The following is a 20,884-nucleotide window of genomic DNA, read 5'->3' as shown; positions in this document are numbered from 1 at the left end:
GGTATGACCATAAGCTTGACAGTTCTGGCATTGACTAATAATTTTAGGCTTGTGAGGTTCTTCTATTTTTATTTTTGTGTGCAATAAGGATTCAAGTTTAAAAATCTCATTTGAGTGATCTGTTGGCTCGAGGTCGACAAAAAATAATGGCAGGGGTATTTTGCTAATTCTGTGAATAACCTGCGTAACTTGTCTGACTTCATATAAGCGAAGTTCGAGTTCACTTTTGATCATTTCCGTTGGAGTGGATGGGTGCAAGTTACGAATAACTATACGCATGGGTTTATCTTCTTTTAGCTGGAATGTATGGAATTCAGCTTCCGCATCTCTTAAGTAGTGAACTAGTGTTCTATACGCTCCTGGATTGGTAGTTTGGATTTTTAAATGATCAGCCGTTGACTTGCAGATAAAATTATCGACACCTATTAATTCAATTAGTTTTGTACAAACACCAGGGAAGTCTTCTACGCCTCGTATGAAAATTGGAGGGGGTGGTTTAGAGTAAGTGAGAACTGGATCTGGATCAGCAATTGACTGTTTTTCCTGTGCAGTAGTTTCAAAAGTTTCTTCTGTAGATTCCGGTGGTTTTAATACATCAAATCGGTTAGGAGTCGCGAATAGTTTTTTGCTTACATGTTGAAGTAGATTTGGTGACGATGGTTCTGAACAGGACGTACTAGAGTGATTGCGTTTATCACTATTAACAGGTGTCTTCGGTGACCTGGGTTTAGGATTTGCATTTGAGGTCTTGTTATTAAGATTTGCATTATTTGTATTATTATGATTACGGCTGGTCATATTTAAATGTTTAACTGTAGAATGATAAGTTTTCACGGACTGCGAAGTCGATTAATTACGCCGAGTAGCGTATATTATTATAATATTATTATAATATTAATTATTATCGTAATCGCGTGGACAAAGGTCACCGCCGCGGCGATGCCTCGTAGTGAGATTAGGTATATTATATAACCATGCACTAAATACGTATACTTAGTAAACTTAAATCTATTTCCACAAATAAAGGCTGGTTTTGGCAGCTGGTAGACACTGGGGTCAGCAATTACACTAAGAACTGAGTCGTTTGATATAAAGAACGAAAAATTCCGACAAGTTTGAAAAACATACAACATACAACAAAAAAATCAGTTTACACATTTTATACTTACAAAACAACGTTTCAAAACACCGAAAAAAGATGCCTTTGCATCAAAATCCCAGCCCTAAAAATGATTACTAAAAGTTAAAATAAATGGCAACGTCCCTAGAAATATCGTTCTCAATCGTTTGATTTTAAGGTACTTACAAAATATTGTTTCTTTGATCTGCCAACATCGTTCTCAATCGTGTTGCTAAAAAGGTAAAACGTTCTCAATCGTACAACACCGATACTTACCATCAAGGTGGATTTATCCACCTTGCTTACCAATTACCATATTATTGTTATCAATAATTACTTATTCTATGGTAGGTACCTACCGATAGTATGACGACCGTAATCTTCCGCCAGTGTTTATTAGTGTTTACCACAGATATATAAATATAATATATTAATATATATTTATACATCTGTGGTGTTTACATGTAAATTATAATCACTTATTCTATCGTCCAACGAAATATGTCTGAAAAAAAATTTATTACTGACCAAAGAGGCAATTTATTACAATTATTTAATAATAAAATATGAGTAGGTACAATAAAAATATAGAAATACATCTGCTGAAAAACAATGGAGGTTCAAAACAGTCCGATATCGATGAATCTGAAACATTAGGCGATAGGTACATGAACTATGGATCCGATAATTTATTTTTGCTACAATTCGCAGTATCTTTCAAGTTTAAATGCGGTGAACCCTGTGCGAACTGCCTTCAACTGGTACTGTACATTATATTAATTATTTGTTTGACAATTAGGGAAATAAGAAATTTATAACCTAAATACCTACTCAATTAAATAATTACATAATACAATATAATATAAGAATAAAACCTATATCTATTTAATATCATAAAAATTATACAAAGAAGATAATTGAACAAAAAACATAACTTATTACAAAAATCTACAAAAGTTGAAATTAGTTTCTACAAATTTAAATTCAATGAGCATTAATAAACTTTAAAATGTTATCTGATAATTGTGTCAATAAATGTTCATATTTTTGCTTAATTGCTGCGTAGTACGTCGTCCAACCATTTGTATACCCTAAAACAATTAACAAGTAGGTACAAATAAAATATATTCAAATTCTTTTTTCATACCATTTACACTAATTTAATTGAACAACTGGATAACAATCTTTTTTTGTTTAGATAATTTTAAATAATTACTGCACAGTGTCTTATATTATGGTCATCTTCTTCCGGGGATACGAGAGTCAACGTGACGACAAATCATACGATAGGAATCCAATTTGTGTAATTTTTAATATGTTTTTGAGTTCCCGTAAGTATAGAAATTACGCCATACTCAACATCAGAAATGATTATTTGCAGTAGGTACAATAGGTATATATTTCATTTTTTTACTTATTTGAAAAATTAGTAAGTATACATCATACTCATCATTTTACATTAACTGTGCCATTATTTTATATGATTTTAAATTATATATATATATATTAAGCTCAGTTAGACATTCACTAGATCTTACATCATTTTTTTCTAGACTATACATTTTACATTATAGATTCACGTATTATACATATTAATTAAATCCTAATACTACAATTTATAACTATAAAATTGTCTAAATTATGACCAATAGACTAAATACATTTTAAAATACATATAAAAGGGGGAGGGGTATGAACAGTGTCCAGCGAAATCGCTATGCAGATATTATAAACAGTAGCCGGCAGTATCGATATGTAAATATTATAAACGATAGCCAACGGTATCAATAAAAACCTTTTTTCTAAGCAGGTAGTTTCGGAGCAATCAATAAATCCCCATAATATTATAATATTATACTTAACGAGACTCCGGATTGGACACACGCAAATTACTCAGTCATCAAATGAGTAAAAACAAGCCTCCAACATACCTATCATGAGGCACTGGTCTTTCGATTAAACACATAATGACGAATGTTATTCTTTTTTCGAAACAAGATCGATCACAAAACTTCCGGGACACCTTGCAGAATCTCTCAGACACAACAGATCCTCACTCGTAGCCATCATCAATTTTATCAAAAAAAAACATAGCTTCAAACAAAATATAGAAAAATTTTATGCATTTTTTAAATATGTACAAACTTAATATCACTAATAATCTCTAGATGTAAATAATTTGTATTTGCATCCCAATGGCCTATAACACTAATGGTAATTCTATCATTAAAAAGAAATATATATACCAATTATCATATTGTAGGTAAAATATTGGTAAAAATTTGTACAAACAGCAAAATCAACTTTATTTTTTCAAATACTAAATTGCTAACAACTATATTTTTAATGGATTCTGGTAAAGATTTTTTTTCTAAAATGTTGATAGTCATCAATTTTGGTTCACTTATTGAGTTATAGTCTTCTTAAGTTTAGTAAATTCATTAATACTTTGAATAGAAAAAGTTTATTGGTATAAATTTAATTTAAAAGAGCTATATATTTTTTTCTTTCAACTATGTTTTGATACACTTAAATCGCTGATCTGATGAGACGCTCCTAAATATTTTTTTGGATAAATGCCCACAAAACTATTTGCAAACATAATTCATTATTTTTATTTTAACATATAAATATCAAAATTTTTTTTTTTTTTTTTAACAAAATTTTATTTATTACGCTATCTGTTACAATATTGAACAATAAGCTTAATTGATAATAACATAAACAAAAAAAATAGACAGAAGAGACTGAATGAAGAGACCTCCCATCGGAGGTACTTCAGCATGAATATTAATTTAAATTTAAGGTATTAGTTCTAGCATAATATTAATATTAATAATAGTGATAGTGCAGTGAATACATATACATACTACATAATAGTTATAAGTAACAAAAGATCATAAGTTGTATTGATACATTTTTTTTTTTTTTTTTTTTTTTAAATTATAAAAGTAGGTCACGACACCATTGCCTTTTTAATCTTTTGTGGGGATTTCCTGGAATAGTTGCAGATGATAGTTGGACAATAAGGGGATTGGAATGATGTGTTAGCTTGTTGTTGAATCGTTTATAGTGGAGCTTGGCTAGTTCAGTGACGGTTGGTAAATTGAAGTCAGAATGAAGGGTATCATTTGAAACATAGAAGGGAGCTTTGGAGATGACGCGAAGGACTTTGGATTGAAACCTTTGTATACGGTTTGTATTTGATACTTTGGCTGAGCCCCAAAGTTGTAAACCGTAGGACCAGATGGGCCTGAGTAGTAGTTTATACAGCAGTAATTTAGTAGGTAGTTTGATATTTTTAGAAGTTAGGAGTGGCCGGAGAAGACGAAAACGATCGTTCAACGTTCGAGTTTTATTTTTAATGTGAGCTGACCAGGTAAGTCGACGGTCAATGTTGACTCCAAGGTAGCGTACACATTGGGCAGTGGGGAGGGGTTGGTTGTTAAGGAGGAGGGTCGGGCACACTCCTTGACGAAGCGTAAAAGTACAATGGATTGATTTAGATTCATTCATTTTAACTCCCCATTCCTTGTACCAGGCTTGGAGAAGGTGAAGGTGGTCCTGAATATAGCTAGATGCTAGATGAGGATCAGAACTAGAGGCTAAGATAGCTTTATCGTCGGCAAAGTCACCGACAAGCGTGAATATCAAAATTAGAATTATTATTGTAATCGTAATTAATTAATTACTTCATATTTTTTTCATCATAGTTACTCTTTTTACGATAACAATACATGTTAGGAAATGCGGCATACCGTTCCATACCGGTGCCGATTTTAATATTACAATATTGGTATCATATTTCAATACCATTAATCCTAGTTGTACCACTGGTACTTCTAGTTGTTCTTATTTTAAAATTATTACTTATTTAACACTATTATTTTCTTTTTTTTAGAAAAATCACTAAGAACACAGCTAGAATTTAAAGAAAGAGCTGAATTATTAGAAACTTCTAAAATAGCTCGGAAAATCTTTAAGATAAGCTTAGAAAAGAAAAGCAACTTATGTGTAGCAGTCGATGTTGATACTGTTGACAAACTTTTAGATATTGCTGAAAAAGTAGCACCACACATTTGTATTTTAAAAATTCATACTGACGCCATTAATGGTGTCACAGATGCTACTATTAATGATTTACAAATCTTAGCCAAACAGTATAACTTCCTTATAATGGAAGATAGGTAACTAAAATGATAGTTAAACGTTATAAATATTATTAATATTTAACTCATTTCTATGATTACAGAAAAATGGCAGATATTGGTAATACTGTTAAATTGCAATACAAAAAATTAGTTAATTGGGCAGATCTTGTAACAGTGCATAGTGTTTCTGGTGGGATGATGTTAAAAGGCATTCAAGAAGTGATAAATGAAAACGCAAACTCATTAGATAGCCGAGGTGTGTTCATTGTTGCAGAATTAAGTTGCAAGGGAAATTTAATATCGGAACAATATATCAAAGGTAAGGTAATATCAGGGCATGTTCACGAAACTAATTAACTAGGTACATCATGTTTGATGAACATCTCAGTGATGTCAAAAATATAGTATATGTATAGACTATACTACTATAGGATATAAAACAAATTTACCCATAACGTATATAATGATTGGGCTACTCAAAAACAGAAATGTCGGTGAATCATTCTAACAGGCCCTATTTCGTACTTTTAATTTTAAATTGTTCGCTAATAAATATATTATATAATTTATAGAGACCGTGAAGATAGCTGAAGAGTATACAGACATTGTGGCTGGTCTAGTGTGCCAGTCTCATGATATTATATCATCACCAAGCCTAGTTCAACTTACACCAGGTGTTAATATTAAAAAAGCCAATGATAATCTCGGCCAACAATATCAAACTCCTAGAGATATTATTTTAACCAAAGGAGCTGATATTGCAGTAGTAGGTAGAGGAATTTATCAAGATGACAATCCTGCTGAATTAGCTAAAGCATATAAAGAATCGTTGTGGAATACTTATTTAGAACGTGTATCCAATTCTTCATTAATTTATAACAACTAATATGCCAAACATATATAATTAATAGATACCATTAATTTTGTTTATTTTTCATAATTGTAAACAGCTATTTTTGGTACACTTATATTTTTACTAATCTGTCAGGTATTAATTTGTATTGTTTAATAATTTCATTGTCAGCTACTAAATGTTAGTTATAAATAAAAATAATACTTGTATGCATATTATGGTTTATTGAATACGTAATAATATTTAATAAATTGTATTTTTTCATAACTTGATATTAGTATTTACTTTATATAATATTTTATATTTAACATTTATGAAACAATAAATATTATTCATTACTTGATTCAATCTTTTTAATTACTACACCATTTAGCAATGATACAAACAAGAAAGTCAACAACCATAGATTTAATTGGGCTCGTATAAACAAGTTAAAGCTTTTGGAGCTGGTTGTTCAATAAGGGCACAATTCAGACAATTTCAATATAATATATCTGTCGTAGGCATATAGTCAAATCAGGCATTTTTTTAAATGCCTAGGCATATAGTCAACGAATTTAATGTTTATGCAATTTCACTATTCGCCTAGACATTTAGTTAAATGACTAGGCATTCGATTAAATGTATATTTCATGTCAGGCAAATAATAAAAAAACATTGTGTATTATTTTAAAAATTTAAATATATTTTCTATCAGTTATTTATTGCTATTTTATATATAAAAAAAGCTATGTATTATTTATTAATATGAAAAAAACGTTGGTATAAGAAATAAAATGTTTAATTTCGTGTTCATTATTACTATTATTTTAAAAATGAAATCATAAATATATACAGGTAATAACTAATTAGATGTGATAGACGTAAATGATACTACGAGTAGTGAGTAAAATAAATTCTTAATAAATAAAAATAAAAGTTCCATTGGTTTTTACCTTGGTTGTATGAGAACCTTATCTATATTGAGTACCGTGGATACCGTGAGTACCGTAAAATAGTGAAAAACTATTTAAGGAACTAAAGGTTGGTAATCAAATAGTATTAAGTGTTCCAAAAGTAGACCGATGACCTCTCGATAGTCAAAATATAAATGGGTTAGTGATAGACATTCGGAACGGCGTTTACCAAATTGGTACAGAAGTTGGTATAATAAAAAATTGGTGTTCATGAGAAGAACTTCAGCTAGTGTCAAATAATGGCTTAGAAGACAGCAAAGTAAAAAAAGACAAATTTGTGTCCATACGTGAAGCAGTAGCAAACTTATCAATTTACAAAGGTCAGGAAAGCGGCAATGACAAACCAATCGGTGCTTATGTTTTAAGAAAAATCTCAAACTTTCCAGCAAATGCCACCACAAATAACAACATGTGACAAGTAATAGGTAACAAAAACTTGTAATTATAATATAACTTTTTATTTATTTTTTATGATTTCATTTTTAAAACAATAGTAATAGTGGACAAGACATTAAATATATTATTTTACATGATTATTGTTTTATTATTATTATTATTATTATTATTTTATTTTCTACGTGTTTGACATATTAATAAATAATACACACATATTTTATATATGAAATAGCAATAAATAACTGATAGAAAATATACTTACATTTTTAAAATAATACAAAATGTTTTTTTTATTATTTGCCTTACATGAAATAGACATTTAATCAAATGCCTAGTCATTTAATTAAATGACTAAGCATTTAACTAAATGTCTAGGTGGATAGTGAAATTGCATAAACATTAAATTCTTTGACTATGTATATGCCAGATGCCTAAGCATTTAATTAAATGCCTGATTTGAATATATGCCTACGAAATATCTATAGATATTAAATAATGCACATTTTCTAGAACCTGTTATTTATCATTTATACATTACATAAATATGTTTATTATATTACACCTTTATTTCAATAATTCGTATCACAAATCACTAGATACCTGGTACCTAGCTACTTAGGAAAAATATTACCCATACTAATAATTCTTATATAAGTTATATATTACAGTTATGCAGTGGCGAAGCGTCATAGGAGACAGTGAGACAACGTCTCCCCTCTTAGAAATTTGAATTTATATTTTAAAGTATATGATATACCTATGTTTCAATACTTGTTAAAATCGATTTTTCATTGTACAGTTATAGAATTATTAAAATAGATTAGATGGCTCTATATGGCCGTATATGTGAACTTTTATAAGCGGGTCTTATCAAACATGGTATTATATCCGTCTATTTGATGTAACGTCTCTCAAATATGGGAGCGCGGGTACAAGGGACATTTTAATGTGAGTGGGGTTTACTATTTACCTTATGAGACGAGTCTCATAGTATAGAAAAATTGATTTAACGTATAACGTAACTTAAATTTATTTTTTAAACGTTACCTTAGAGTGGAATATACACTCTTAGAGTTGGATAAAATAAAAAAGGGGGGGGGGAATCCAGACATACAAGTGATTTTTTTTCAGTGTCTCTCCAACCAAAAACCTAACGCCTCATCGCTTATAGTACCATTATAGTATTAAACCCATATATTTGAATTCATTATTAAAAATATTAACCATCCTTAAAAAATTTGGAAAATGTTATATTATTATACACTCACAGTATTAACTAGTGAATCATGTCTTTGCTCTCATAATTCTGACGGGTAACGTCCTCCTAAGAATATGTTTGTGCACCATTTGTTTTCTCTCTCTCTGACTCACAGGCAACATAGCAAATTTTCCTTTAACAGTATCAACTTGAGTAGTGTGTTGTTACTTTTAATATTAGAGTGAATTCGCCAATTATTAAACTTCAAATTAATGGAACATTACTTGTATAATTATGTTGGATTGTTGATGATATTTTCATTTGAATGCAATTTATAAGTATAAGTATAAGTATTTTTAAACTTGTAAAAACAAACAATTAGGCTGTAGACTTATGGTTTCGATTTCAGTGAACAAAAGATTTTTCCAACCCCCAGTCCTTTTAACCGGGTGTTAAATCACTGGCTATAATATTTTTATAATATGTAACCCAACATTTTTTCATGACATAATTTCAATAAAAATTTTAAATTATCAATAATTGAATGATTGATTATAACTTTTAATTATAAATAATTTGTTTCTACCAAGCTTAATCTTTATTGTTTTCTTCAAAAATAACATTGGTAATAATAAAATATAATGCTAAATATTGGTACACACCGTCATACTGCGTGTAATACATTAATTAATATTTATAAAAAAATGTCAAAAATTATCTATTGTTAATAGAATAAACAATTATTACGGTTAAATATATAATTATATTCGAAGAATTACTGTTGTTTTAATTGTAAAAATTAATATGTAAAAAGATAAGTCCATGAATATATGATATTATAAATTATAAATTATAATACACGATAGTTGAAACTAAAGCAGTAATTAAATAAACAATAATTAGTATAATTCAATCGATTACTAATTGTATTGGAACGATCAACGAATAAAACTGACTTGCAGCATAAAGTTGTTTTACTTGATGTTGATCTCTATGTTTGATCTGACGTGCAACTATCCGTACCTATAATATTATTATTTGCAGCACATAATATATACCTACATACAAATCCAACTGAACATATAAAAATAAAATGAAGACATCTTTAGTAATTCCAATCGCGTTGTTCGCAGTTTTTACTATATCAGGTAAATATTGTTTTATTTTCACCATAAGACAATACTATTATTATGGTGACGCACAATTCTTATAATTTAGGAATACCATAATATTATTTTTTCACCTAAGTTATTATTAACTCTGAAAATTTGTGAAACCTCGGTTCTTACCAAGCTTATTTTGTACTTCGATTATCATCAATAGGTTCGTTTTTTTTATGCACTTTGTTTTTTTTTTTTATAAATACAATTTACTATTGTAAGCAATTAAACATGTGGATACATATTATGTATGTTACTATTTAGCATACAAGATCGTTGAAGTCTAGTACAGACAGGGTTGGCAGCATTTTTAATGACAAGGGCCAAAAAACAAATTTAATAAAATATTAATTTTTCATGGGTTGATTTCACACTTTGATGCCTATCCTAATTGTATTTTAAACAAAAATGTATAATAATATTATCAAATTTAGCTTAGTTACATTCATATCTAAAGTATATGAGGATAATAAGAATGTCTTGTTCATTAATCGTACAATTGCCAAATATTATTATACATATTATATAGGTAGGCAATTAATTATATTTTATATTCACACACTACCTATCTATCAATTCAGTAGATATGTTCAGACTTTTTGAATATTAAAATTTGAGCATGGGACATGTAAAAAGAAAAACCAGAGAAACACAATTCTAAAATGAAAAAATGTTTTACTAACAGTGAATAATTTATCCACTAGGGAGAATATTTTCAATACTACAGTAGCAGTACCTATAGATTTTATTATAATATTAAGAACCTGTTTAAGGTTTTTGTTTTCGAGCAAATGATTAATGAATTAATATATAAAATTTTGTTGATGAACAAAGCGAGAAAATCATTAGGTACATTTATAATTAACTATCTAAAGTTGTAATACATTTTGGATTACTGTCAAGTTTTCTGATTAGGGGATAGTTTTACATACTTTTTAGTAAAGTTCATAGAAAATTAAATCTATATTGTAATAATTTGCATATTCTCTTTCTATCATTAAAATCTGTAGTTGTTAATAGGACAAGCGGTTATCAGGTACCTACTGGTAGGTAATATATCAAAACCTCGTTATTTTTACTTTCATTACAATTTTTAGGGATATTAGGTATTTATTCTAAAACTCTGCAAGCTGCCATTTATCTTAATTCACCGTCTGTTAATGGCGCATGTGGATAAATTGTTCATAGAAATATTTAGTTATTTAGTATGACTTCGATATATTAAAAACGGTGTACTTACTTGGTTAACAAACTTATATTTTTGATGGCATATTGAATACATGATGTTAAAAAATAACCTTCAATTTGTCATTAGGAAAACAATTATTTTCATTAATCATATAATTTATGTTTAGGGTTTTGATTGGGACTTTGGGGCAATTATAATATATGTGATTGACACACTAAAGTTAATAGTTATGATAAAATTGAGGCCACAGGTACATCGATACACCGTGCACGTGTACACGCCTATATATATAGGCATAGGACATATAATAATATTATGTTGTCAGTGAATCTCACTTATGTAGTTACATAAGTATGCAAATATTGTATTTTAGGATAATTATTTGTATTTATAACAAAATTTCAGAAATAAACTGTGAACCAATATGCGCAGACTTCAACAGTATGTGTATTGAAGACAGTGACTGTTGTTCTGGAAATTGCTACATGTCAAGCGATGTGAGCAAAAGATTTTGTATGGACTCTAAAAATACAACTTATGGTGTTAAAGGTATTATAATTTATAAATATTATTAATACAACATAATATGCAGAACAAACGTAAATTGTATTCATATTGTTTTTTCTTTGTTTCATGACGTAAAGTTGAACAAGGTTGGTGTTCATACAATGAATCATTCAATAAGGACACCAGCGAAGAAATGTTCCAGTTATTAGGGATAAATGCAGCCCACGCTGTGTTGCCAGTAGGCTCACAAATCACGTTAACGACGAACACAAACAACAGTCAAACAGTAGATGTCACAATAAACACCTATTTGCTGAAAAGCAATGAAACCATTTTGCAGTTATCCAAAGAACTAGCAGAAATGTTAGGTGTTAAAAATGGAGAGAAAATTGAATGTTCCATATCTTTAAATCCTCCTGTTAACAACTTTTCTACACTTAAAACAGCTGCTGGAATTTCAGCATCATTCTTTGTAGTTGTTTTCATCGTTATGACTTTTTTGTAAGATAGTTATTTATCTCATACGATAAATGTTTTTATTATATTATTGTTACATACATTTTATTTTTAAACAACCAATTAATATAAGCTATTAAAACTGTCTGTAATGAGTCTATTATTATCAATTATTTCCACAATCTGCTGTTGTAATTCTTTTCAAGCGTATGTCAACATGTAGTATTTAATTAAATAATAAATCTCATATAATTTAAACAAAATACTTCACGACTTGACTACAGAAACATATACATATCATATATATATGTGATATACATATCTATATAGGACCTTAGCCCATATTAAGCTACATAGAATATAGATTTAAAAAAATTATCGTAAATTATCTATATTAGTACACAATAATACCTACAATAATATATTGAATTATTATTTATTAAGGTGTGTAGTGCATTTAGATTTTAAGCCATTAATACTGTAATAGGACCATAGGTATATTAACTAATCAATAATATATATTTATTATTTATATAATTATAATTATAATAACGCCATTTGAATATGCTTAACTTATTCAATTATACTCGTAGATATTAAATTATTAATTTTAAATACCTATTGTCCAATTATTTTTAATGAATGTCATATTGTCATTATTATAAAAATCTAATATTTATCTGATATTTAAATACTCATCAGTAAATACTTTACTTTTATTTTAAATTGTATAGCTTATTTAAGTACAATCCACATAACTATAGGGGCTTATTACTAATATAGGTTTATCTTATAACTAGGGTATTTAAATTTTAAACCAAATCTTTGAAAATAAAAAAGATCTGTCGTGGATTTATCGGGTATAATAAATAATTTTTAATAGGTAGTTATATGAATAGAACATTATTAATACTTTGGATGTGGCCTGGTGAGGCGTGCTCGTACGCTCAGTATGCGGCAACGCTCTGAACGTACGTACCGGCCATCGCGCGTCGTTGCTAGCACTCGGAAGGGTAAGCATCCTGGTTTTTAGCAACACATCCTCGCCACATATACAAACGTGTCCCAACCAACCGCCCCCCCCCCCACACACACACACGCACACACAGTACCAGGCTAATGACCTTTGTAGTTGAAGCCATAATCCAAAAAAAAAAAAAATGTAATACTTTGGATTATATATTTTAATCAATGGTTATTCCAGTGTTTATTGAAACAATTGTAGCTACTTACCTACGTCAATATAAAATAGTAAAAGATCTTTTTCTTGTTTGAGGGGAATAAGAGCCTTAAGAAGAGACTACAACATACATAAGGTCAACCATGCATTATTTTAAGCTTTGATTTTCTAGGAGCTAGGGCACTCGGCTGGTACTGCCACATCCTATTTATAAGTAATTTATAATAATATATATTTTTAGAATATTAGATTAGCGATGAGTATATTGATTTTACATTGATGTTTGTATTTTTTTGGTGCCCGCACGACAAAGACACTTATTTTAATAGCATGCTTCAATCTTCAATATTGAGATGGATGGTTTATCCGGTTGTACATGATGGGGGGTCAAATAAAAAAATTCTCAGTACCTACTTACAATCAAATTGAGGAAATTAAAAAAAAATCATAGAAAAACGGGAATATTTAGATATAAGGTACACAAAACCGGCTTTAGGTTTGTCTTTTTTCTGTACTTCAAAAACAAATAGCATATATTTTTATGAATGTTTTGGACATAATTAAAAAAATATTTTGAATCTTTTTGAAATATTTAAAAACATTTTAAACCTTTTTTCTGATTTACATTGATAAACTTTTTTTTCTATGACAAAGAGCTAATAAATTTAATTTCTAGGTTCATATTGAGTGTTATTATTACAATCATTAAACATTCAGAGGATAAAGAGATTAAAATGAGTCAATTGAACAATAACCGTCTCTTATATTATAATGCTATAAAATATGAACACATGTTTTTTTCAACTATGTAGATAATTCTATAAATCTACCAACCAAAAAAAAAAAATAGTATCGTTACTAACAGAAAATAAACAATAATAGAACTATTAGCTAAACTAGTCGCTAACTACTATAAGTATGCTATGCGTCTATACCTATAGTATTCCCTTTTAAATTAATCCCTCGTATTGATAAACCATGATCATATTCATATAGGTAGGTAAGTCATGTGAATCAATAATAATTTTTAGTTAATACATAATAACTAATATTATTGATTTAGTTTAGGTGAATTCTGGCGAGTCTAAATGTGCAATTAGTTTTATTATTTTTATTTGGTTATGACAATACATGTGTTAAGTAAATATGTAAGTACCTATTATTAAGTATTTATGTTTGGTATAAAGATAATATTATGCTTGATTTAAGTATTTAAGTTGCCAAGTTGGTTATAAATATCTTCTTTTCACCAACTTACTGATATAGCCATAAAGGTAGCAGTAGCAGTAGTGGTAATAGACAATATACGTAGTCTAACATTATAATACTAACACTTACAATCGTCTAATTATTTATTATCTGTCGAATCTTTTTAATTTAACATAATGTAAAACAATAATTTACCACACACACCTATTAATATATTATCCTGTCACAGAGCCTTCCCCCACCCCTTCCAGTGCAACAGCAAATGTGAAATCATGAATATGATTATTTGTAAGAATATCCTAATAGCTCACTCTAAGTTATTTGAGACTTAATACCTAGCTAATTATATAATAGTATATTAGATATTAGTATATACTGTAAATATTGTAAATATACCGTTTAATTTAAATATTATATTGTACAATCATATTTATATGCATATAATTTAAAATATAAATTATAATGTAAAAATTAAAATGAAAAATTGTTAATTACATCTAAAGTCGTAAATGATACCTTTTTTAGTTTTTGAAACAATGATGCAGTGGGAACTGATATTGAAATACTTCAAAGTAACTTCATGATATTATGATACCTACCAACTAATAACACAAATCATGTGAAATATATTTATGCTAATAACGAGAATAAGTATTTGAAATCACTCTTTAAAAAAATCAATTCAAATAATGATATATCTAAACATCCAGCGTAAAAATAATAGCAAACAAACGATGCTTAAGATTATTAACACAAAAACATGTTTGTAAATAATTGAAAAATTTAAATTACGTAAGTACATGCATAATTTTAAGATATTCTATCTATGTATTGAATTCGTCATACTATTAGAAACATTTCTACTACTTAAAATACAATAATTCCGATTTCCGAATAGGTTTATTCATAATTATAAATTATTATTATTACTAGCAATTACTTATACTTTATAGTTGGACATATTGTGTTAGTACTTTCTATCGTCTACCTTTATAGTCAATGTTAAAATATAGTTTAACGTACCATTTAGTACAAATAACAAAATATGTAAGCAAAAAAAAAATTCAAAGTGATTTTCTATCATGCGTGTAAAAATTTCAACTGCACCGTTAATTCCTAACACAAATTGTAAATTTTAGATATTGAGTGGATTTTCCCTTAGTGGGAAGTCTAAACTCTTCACAATAGTCTGTCCACATGTGCAATGATGTATTGCTATAATAACATATATTTTCATTTTTATTAATATATAATGAAACAATTGATCTAGGGTCGGTAACATTTTGTGAAAACTGTTGTTTTCAAACATTATTTAAATACCAAAATCATATACAGAGTCAATGAACTGTCATAATAGTTTAAACTATATTCTTTGATCTGACTGTTTTGAATTATAATGGATTAAGATACTTGTACAAATAGTAATAAATAATAATCTATTATGATATGTGGCATTGCCACTAATTTACTCAACCAAATTTAATATCTCTTAATCGTCTATGTAATATTAATATATTATATAGTATTCTATTTTCTTAACAGTTATCATAAATCCTATTTTTTATTATTTATATTTTTACAAATAAATTTAATGAGTCAGTACATTACAACGGCTACATCAAATAAAATAATACGTGGTACCAATTATTATTGTACTATTATAATTTTAAATCGAAAAACACAATTTTCCATACTAAAATTTTGCCATTGAAATAATTTTAAGAAGTTCAATTAAATAATGCAATATTTTCAAATCATGTTTTCATCAGGATTAATAATTTGCTGTCAAAATGTCAACTAACAGATGAATACATTTCATTATAGAAACCAACGGCCAACAGTCGACAATCCCTTACTATTTAAGTAATTATATAGGTACCTACTAATATAATATACTTACTTTTCTTATACTTCCAAAAAATAATTGTAATTATTTATTAGGAAATAATAGTATTGACTTTAAAGAAATTAAATTGAATTATATGATACATAACATTTAATTATAAATTAATTGATTTCATCATAATTGTAAATTAACTTTTTACTATTCATTATGATACAATGGTGATTGATTCTGTTTAAGTCTAAAACTGTATGGACTTATTACTTTACACTAAAATTGACTTCAAAAATTGAAATCTAAATTTGCTATAGTGACTACTGACTAAAAAAATCACTAATCAAATTAAAAATATAGGTACTATTCTGCGGGTTTAATTATAATTGCTAATTGTTGTGTTGTGTGTATCTTTAGCTTTCAGCTGTATTGCTACTGGTTTGTAATTTATACATTTTAATCATACTACTATAATATACAGGGTGATCCAACAAGTATGCTCACCCCCTTTTTTCTTTAATAATGGAGTTTTTCAAAATCTGATTTTCGGAATCTTTAAATATACTCAAAGACCATATTTTTCAAACTTTTGAGATTTTTTGTGCCACTTAAGGAGTGTACTGTAACGATACGAACCTTTGTTTTTCAAATGAGAACTCCACTTTTTTTCTTTAAATTATAAAGCGGATAATTTTTTTGAGAATTTTGTTGTTTCGAAATCAAAATTCGAAGGAGTGGTTTTCTAGTTCTTGAACAATTTGTACTAAGCCCATAATAACGATATGCTCATACAGTTCTACACATGGAATAAGAAAAATAACTTAATAAACCAGGAAGGATTTTACTTCCTACTTAACTAAGTGGTTGACTAAATAAATATAAAATGAAGTATTATTTTATATTATGTGTATAAACTATAGATAACAACGTACTATACTGTATTACTATGTAAGCATATCCTTCTTCCCTATTATAAACTATATTATCCTTAGCACAAAATGTGTAATAACTAGAAAACTACTCGTTCGAATTTTGATTTTAAGGATTCCAAAAATCAGATTTTGTAAAACTTTATTATTAAAGCAAAAAGGGGGTGGGCATACTGGTTGGATCACCCTGTATAATATATTTATATATATGTATAAATGAATGATACGGAGTCAAATAAATACTTAATGTAAAACGAGGTGGAGTTTTTGGATTTAACACAATATTATTAACTGTTCCAATATTTGTGCTTAAAATCTAAAGTTCACATCAATTAGTATCAGTTGTAAACATGTTGTTTAATCAATGCTTATTTATATATTTGCTATAGTGGATTGTATAACAATATAATGATTTATGATATTACATTTTTGATGTGTAGAATAAATTTGGGGAATATTAACGAAATAATGAACCTGTATGAAATTAAAATGGGAAATTTCTAAAGTCAAATGGCTTTAATGGGATGGTCACGTTTGGCGGGTGAATAGATGACTTCTACACAGAACTCCCCTCCCCTCTGAAAAAATGACCAGGGCCCAAGGGGACTTTTCTAGCTGTGATAGGATAGGGAGAGGAAGGATCGAGTAAATAGAATTGAATAATGCAATGGACCTAAATAAATGGACAAGTTCGATAGAACGTCGTAAAAAGGGACTCAATGGTCTGTAAACAAAAAAAAAATTAAGAATACATTTATGAAAATAATTGTTTCCTAATTTAAACAAATTTTCGGTCTGAGAAAACTTAAAGTAAACTAATAAAAATCATGATGCAACCCAAAATTGGTATTGCATATAAAATCATTTTTTGAAAAGGATTATGATGTATCACTTTTTCGATTGTACATGGCACAGATTCGTCATTTTTAATTCGTAACATCAGGGCAGCTTCATTGGATAAGTCTAAAAGTGTTCCATTTGTTCTTGGAATGCGATCGTTTACTGTGATGACTATCCTCCTTCCGCCGTGTGACACTTTGATTAGTGTATATGGAGGTAAACTATTGTGGGCTGCATTTACCACGTCAAATTCATTATTCAGATAATCAATATCACTTTCATCAGTCTGCATGTGGAATTCACAGATTCCTTTTTGATCTAGTTATTGTATAATCAAAATCAAGAGATAAAATGCATTAAATAATGATATTATAGGTACCTGTAGGGTTTGAATCAAAATCAAATTCTAACGATCGTTGCTGACAAGCACCATAAAACCATTGAAATGATTTTAAACAATATTTTGAACAACAATCTTCGTCATTATAGCAAATGTCATTCAAATTTTTACACAATAAAGTTTCTAGGACATTGCAGGTTAAACCTAAAATTGATAACAAAAAATATAATACTTAGTATTTTATAATACAATAAAATAAATAAATAATACATTTTGTTTTCACGTGGGTCATTCGTTCCCCACTCACACCTATAAACTTTGATTATATGACTCCTCTTTGCACACTACACTTCGCTGAAAGCGTCTACGACCTCTCACATTTTTTGACTGTCCCCTGTTACATACCAAACGTACAATTTTACTAAGTTACTTGAAGCTCTTGAAACCTCCTTAACCAACCTCTTCTCTACTCTCAATATAAAACTTGAAGTGATCATCAAAAAAATTATTGTTATATTAGAAATTAGTTATGTTACTGTCGTAATTATCGGTATTATTTAAAATAACTGTCGAACTGTCATTGTCATTGACTAAAAGCTTTTCCAATAGAAATAAAAATCAATTGAAAAGATAGCTACAATTGATAACAATTAGTATTTTTAACTAGGTATTTTGAATTAATATGTTAATTGTATTTACTATTATTATTTATTATTTATGTCTCATGTGTAGTGAATAGTAATAGAGTTTATTTTCGGATTACTCAAGTAGGCGATTTCCCAACAAACGTATTTTCGATAGAAACATTATTATATAATACAGATATCAATTACTGGCGTAAACAACAATTTTCAATGGAGAGGGAGGCTCAACTTGCCTGCGCATGTGTACGGCACTGATATTATTATTATTAAATTTTCATTGTATGGATGAAATCACTTTTAAATTATATTTCCATTTCCCAATTCCTAGATATCTCTAAGTGATTTTAACAACACTTATATAAGTTAGATTCTTAGATTACGTGCCACAACTATAGAATTTCCTATTCAGTATTCACTTATCATATTATGAGAAATATATATTTCACAAAAAATAAAACTCAAAACAAGACCAGCATCACTCGTCCCTCCTCCCTCCTTATACTACAAATTTTTTGGTTAAAAACGTATTTACCTGAAATATTGATGATTGAAATTAACGCAATCAAAACAAGCAAAGGTTTCTTCATTTTTTTTACTTAAGAATTTCATTTATGATTTTTTCATTAGTACTTTGTCATATTGACAACTCGTTTCAATGTGAATCGAACAATGAATACACGACACACGTATGTAATAATATTGAAGTGAGATAAAATAATAAATTATTATTTCATTATAATAATGATATATTTATAAATCTAATTAAATATTTTATATAGTGAATGCAATGTGTATGATACAAACAATGTGCGATAAGGCGATAAATATATTAATATTCATCAACAATCCGGTTTACGCACAGTTTGTACAGTGTGCTGGTGAAGTTTGTTCAAACTTGGATTGTTATAATAATAATATGCATATCAGAAAATATTCAGTATTATATTTAGAGATATATCATACCCCAGACAGTTTTTTTGATTTTCAGTCTGACTCTCCATTTAAAGATTCGACATCTCTCCTCAAATTTATACTTGAACAATTTATTTTCCAATCAATATTTAATATTTAATAATACAACAAATGTATGTTTATTATAATAAACAATTGCATTATAATGTTTAGAATAATTTTTGCTTATGCGTAACTGTTAGACGAGAAGCAGGCATTTCAAACATACTGTCAGAAGCCCTCCACCCGGACAACATAAATCATATGATAACTTTTATTACTAAGTCCAAACTTATCAATAATATTTAATATGTAAGCTATATATCATGTAAATAATTTAGAGTCAAACTCTTTGTTGCCAATGGCCATAGTTGCCAAGGCTTAATTCAAATAAAAAATATATATATATATATTTGCTTATTTTTGAGTACACACGTGCTTTTGATATTTATACATTTGTACATTATTACATGGTTCCCAAACAATTTTTGGTTGAAATGGGAATCGAACCATTTTAGTTTTAAAACAAATTATACATGTATAATTATAGATTATTATAATTACAGATCCCAAATTTCAGAGATGGATATTAAAAAAACCGTCTAAGAATGTAAGATATGGAAAAAAACTTTTATTTATAGAAAGTATGTATATGCATATATTACCGTTGATTTTTTTTGGTTAGGTCTTAAAAATGATATCGTCCAAACTCAACAATTCTTCGAGGAAGATGTTTTACAACCTTTAGCTTGAGGTAGGTACACATGAATAAAAATTACACAAGGCTCAAATCATGGGTATGGTGAGGTCCATGCAACTTTTCGCGTTATGGTTATAAGTTAAGCCTCGTTCACACGGTGGTCGGTGACAGTTGCATGACACCAGTGTCGTAATATCAACGAAATTAGATATACGACACTAGTGTCACGACACACAATATCACTAGTGTCATACTCATTAGTGTCACC

General features: G+C 28.4%; 3 protein-coding genes and 1 long non-coding RNA gene across 6 annotated transcripts in view; 3 read left to right on the top strand and 1 right to left on the bottom strand.

Moving 5' to 3' along the window:
• LOC111033612 (uridine 5'-monophosphate synthase-like) overlaps nucleotides 1-6,215 on the top strand; it is a 7,866-nt gene extending 1,651 nt beyond the window's left edge. The window contains exons 2-5 of one of the 2 annotated variants that reach the window (XM_022314419.1): nucleotides 2,319-2,451; nucleotides 5,022-5,307; nucleotides 5,373-5,590; nucleotides 5,844-6,215. In XM_022314419.1, the coding sequence (XP_022170111.1) occupies nucleotides 2,355-2,451; nucleotides 5,022-5,307; nucleotides 5,373-5,590; nucleotides 5,844-6,157 (915 nt within the window). In that variant the 5' untranslated portion in view covers nucleotides 2,319-2,354 and the 3' untranslated portion in view covers nucleotides 6,158-6,215. The remainder of the gene's footprint in view (nucleotides 1-2,318; nucleotides 2,452-5,021; nucleotides 5,308-5,372; nucleotides 5,591-5,843) is intronic. The other variant, XM_022314420.1, reaches the window with a different exon arrangement.
• A 3,400-nt stretch (nucleotides 6,216-9,615) lies between these two features.
• LOC111033592 lies at nucleotides 9,616-12,251 on the top strand. The gene is made up of 3 exons (XM_022314397.1): nucleotides 9,616-9,822; nucleotides 11,429-11,572; nucleotides 11,668-12,251. The coding sequence occupies exons 1-3, from the start codon at nucleotides 9,768-9,770 to the stop codon at nucleotides 12,033-12,035; spliced, it is 567 nt and encodes a 188-aa protein (XP_022170089.1). The 5' UTR covers nucleotides 9,616-9,767; the 3' UTR covers nucleotides 12,036-12,251.
• A 734-nt stretch (nucleotides 12,252-12,985) lies between these two features.
• On the top strand, nucleotides 12,986-20,670 carry LOC111033593. The gene is made up of 3 exons (XR_002604435.1): nucleotides 12,986-12,999; nucleotides 20,483-20,526; nucleotides 20,602-20,670. It is a non-coding gene; the product is annotated as an uncharacterized LOC111033593 (long non-coding RNA).
• Nucleotides 17,406-19,666, bottom strand: LOC111033591. Of its 2 annotated transcripts, none has more exons than XM_022314395.1 (3): nucleotides 19,498-19,666; nucleotides 18,361-18,525; nucleotides 17,406-18,299 (listed from the first exon to the last, which is right to left on the bottom strand). In XM_022314395.1, exons 1-3 carry the CDS (start codon nucleotides 19,550-19,552, stop codon nucleotides 17,947-17,949), a joined length of 573 nt encoding a protein of 190 aa, XP_022170087.1. In that variant the 5' UTR covers nucleotides 19,553-19,666; the 3' UTR covers nucleotides 17,406-17,946. The 2 variants fall into 2 exon arrangements, with proteins under 2 accessions (XP_022170087.1, XP_022170088.1); XM_022314396.1 differs by having other exon boundaries at nucleotides 17,406-18,290.
• Nucleotides 20,671-20,884: the final 214 nt, after the last annotated feature.

The sequence above is a fragment of the Myzus persicae genome, unplaced genomic scaffold, assembly GCF_001856785.1.
Source record: "Myzus persicae strain clone G006 unplaced genomic scaffold, MPER_G0061.0, whole genome shotgun sequence".
In the NCBI taxonomy this organism is placed as follows: Eukaryota; Metazoa; Arthropoda; class Insecta; order Hemiptera; family Aphididae; genus Myzus; species Myzus persicae.
This window is presented reverse-complemented; position numbering and strand designations above follow the sequence as displayed.